This window comes from Pseudopipra pipra, chromosome 15 (assembly GCF_036250125.1).
Source record: "Pseudopipra pipra isolate bDixPip1 chromosome 15, bDixPip1.hap1, whole genome shotgun sequence".
Classification (NCBI taxonomy): domain Eukaryota; kingdom Metazoa; phylum Chordata; class Aves; order Passeriformes; family Pipridae; genus Pseudopipra; species Pseudopipra pipra.
Window position 1 is genome coordinate 16,111,929 of NC_087563.1, and position 3,227 is coordinate 16,115,155.

The window sequence follows — 3,227 nt, forward strand, 5'->3', positions numbered from 1 at the left end:
ATGCTTCCCAGCGCCAGGATTTCAGCAGCACGGAGCCTCCCGAGGCAGGAACCGCGACGGCAAATCCAGCAGGATCTCAAGGCGGCAGCTGCCTCTCCCCGCAGATGCCATTTAACCCTGGATTTATGAGCATCCCGCTCCCGAAAATCAGCTGGAAACCCGTCGTGCCTCCCCTGCACGGACAGTGAGAGCTGCCAGCCCCAGCCGGGGCTCCTCTGCTGGAAGAGGCTCTCCCCAACCCCATGCAGGTGGAGCAGTGGCACGGGGCTCCCAGCACATCCCAGGAGCTCCCAGCACATCCCAGGGGCTCCCAGCAGATTCCCAGAGCTCCCAGCACGTCCCGGCTGACCAGCAGATGAGCCAGTGCCTCTCCCCCCCAAAGGAGGCGTGCTGGGGGAACCAGGGCCAGGACACGAGGTACCTGTATGATTTTTGATTCGTATTTGTGGATGAATGCTGTAAATATGAGCCAAGAAGATTTCAAAGAAAGCCACCGAGGCGTGCAAGTGAATTAATTTGCTTTTAGACAACATGTGGCCGGTTTGCAGCCTTTTGCAAGCAGGACCATTATCTCTTTCCCATGCCAAAGGCTGACTGCGTTTGCCCTCCTGCTTTACTTCTGCCGTGGAGGAAATTTAAGCAAGAACATGTATAGTGAATTGCTAAATTCAACCAGTGCCACTGAAGCTCATCTAATCATTCAGACCAACACTCCCTACCTGGGCAGCACCCCGAGACCCGTGAGCTCCTCTGCTCTTTACATGTCGACAGCCAGGGCGTTGAAAGAAGGGGAAATAAATAAGCCAGACCTGGTGACTTACATCATTCTGTTTTTCTTTCTGCTCTTGACCGTGACATTCATTGTGCTCTTCATCAACTGCCAGCTGAAAAATTCTTTCTTTGCCACTCTTCCTTACGACAGATCGCTCAGGGAAGCGAGGAGCCCGTGGAGGACACAAGCTGTCTGACACCTCCCAGCCCGGCAGGAGCGGGCACCGCGCTCCCTGTGACACGAGGAGTCAGTGCCATGTGCAGCCAACGGATGTGACCCCCGGCAGAGGAGGACACGGCTGAAAAATAAGCTGTCTGCCAATCCAAGTAGCTGTAAATAAAAAGCTCTGTTATGCAGAGAATGCTTTAGCAAATTTATACGGTTTTGGGCAAAAAAAACCAAAAACAAACAACCAAAAAAAACCAAACGCCCGTGATTCCAGATTAAGCTCTATATGTATGCAAATGTCATCATCCACCCATTGAGTGGCCATACAAGGATAATTGTATTAACAACAATCTCTGATTTGGGCATCTGGTGGAGCTTGTTCCCCGTGTTTATGAAACTACAGCGTCAAATGGAACAAACACAGTGGATTTACCTCCCAGCCCCACGCTGAGGAGATGAGTTTACTTTCCAGACTCATTTCTCCCAACTGCTGCTGGAGCTGCATGGAGATGCCCTGGGAGGCCTGCCAGGCAGGGGGAGAAAATGAAAAACGTTTATTTAGACTTTTGATGGTCATTCTGTTAAGGGTGTTTTCAATGTCTGAATGCATCATCCATCGGGTTTTAAGTTACCAGTTGTGTGAAACACTTAATACTTAAGGAATTTGTTTTCAACTCTCATAAGCTACAAAGGAAATTGTTTGCCACGGCATGAAACCAAAATAATCAGGATGGGGAGAAGTGGGGAGGGAAAATGAATATCATTAATACCATGTAAACTAATGAAAGGGGAGAGCAAAGTGCTCTGAGTTCAACACACGAAGTGGAGAACTTCTGAAAGCCATAAACCACAGCTTTAGAGAGATATTTGCTTTACTGCACAGTATCCTCACTCCTTGTTCTTTATATAAATTAGAAGCATGAGTTATCAATATGGCAACAGCTTGATTCAACACCACCATTTTTAAATTATTAAAAACCTGATTTTGTTCTAAAAGCTTCTGCTTAACCCTGGCAGCTGACACGCTGTTTTATAGAGGCTGATTCCCTGTAAACCTGCAGTTACAGCACAATTCCAGGTCAAGCTGCATGAACCCCAGAACAGCATCTGTAATTCCCACAAACAGTGGGCTAAGGGCTTTTCTTTTTTTTCCCTTCTTTTTTTTTTGATTCCAATGGCTCAAAACACAACAGAAGTGCAAATATTCAGAAACAACGAGTCCTAAACCCTATTTTAGCTCCAGTTTGGGGTATATTCCATCTGTCAGTGGAATGGGGTTCAAATGGTATAAGATGCTGTGTCCCTAAATACAGTCTTAACCTGCAGAGTGCAACAGAGGAGCTGTGTGTGTATATATGTATATGTACATAACTTATTTCATCCAGAAGAGGAGATTTTACAATGCAATTACACACTCATAAGGCTTGCACTCAAGCACAGAGACAAAATGTGTATATACAGGAGTCTGTCTGCAAGCTTTTTTTTTACACAGAAATTGCACAGTTAATAAGAGTTCCATGTCATTGTCTTGGTTACCATGGTTTATTTTGCTCAAGTTAAACCACTAAATAACAGGGTTTAATATTTTATTCCTTTACAGGTGGCCAATATTTCCTCTGAACCAAATTTAACTGGTGTAATTCCGGGCAGTTACTCTAATGTAGAAAGCAAGAATAAATTCAAGTGTGTTTCTCTCAGCCCTTTTTGAATAAATCAAGTTTTATCAAATCAGGCATTTCTTATTTATTTTTAAGCAACAACAGCTTGTTTTCATCTCTCAGCTATAACGAGGTGGGGCTAAGAATTTCTGCTGGCAAAAGCCTCAGAACCTGACAGAGCACATGTTGTGTTGCACTCTTTATTTAAATGTTCAAAAATAACTCTGGAATAATCCCATTTTTCTCCACAGTCTGATTGGAGCAATACTCCAGAAGAACCTGTCGTGCTGAGAGTGTTAGCTGGTTTTCTGGGAAAGCTTTTATGCTCTCTGTGCTGCTCTCATCAATATCCAGAATTATTTCTATTGCAGAAGAAATTCTATTAATGACATTCAGAATCAGAGAATCCCAGAATGGTTTGGGTTGGAAGGGACCTCAGAGACCATCTCACCCCACCTTCCACTACACCAGGTTGCTCCAACCTGGCCTTTAACACTCCCAGGGATGGGGCAGCCACAACTTTTAACCAATGTGGGAAACACACACATAGAAAACATAACAAATTCTGCTTCACCAGGCTCAGAATTCAAGCTGACCAAAAAAACCCCCCCCCCATTTCCAACCCCCAG

General features: G+C 45.1%; 1 protein-coding gene across 1 annotated transcript; it reads left to right on the forward strand.

The window, feature by feature from the left end:
• The first annotated feature begins 647 nt into the window (after nt 1-647).
• Nucleotides 648-2,668, forward strand: SMIM32 (small integral membrane protein 32). Its single transcript, XM_064672175.1, has one exon. It carries the CDS (start codon nt 648-650, stop codon nt 966-968), a length of 321 nt encoding a protein of 106 aa, XP_064528245.1. The 3' UTR covers nt 969-2,668.
• The last annotated feature ends 559 nt before the right edge of the window (nt 2,669-3,227 follow it).

What these genes read in the sequence shown, in the direction of transcription:
- SMIM32 (XM_064672175.1), top strand. Translation starts at nt 648, where the DNA reads ATGTATAGTGAATTGCTAAATTCAACCAGTGCCACTGAAGCTCATCTA.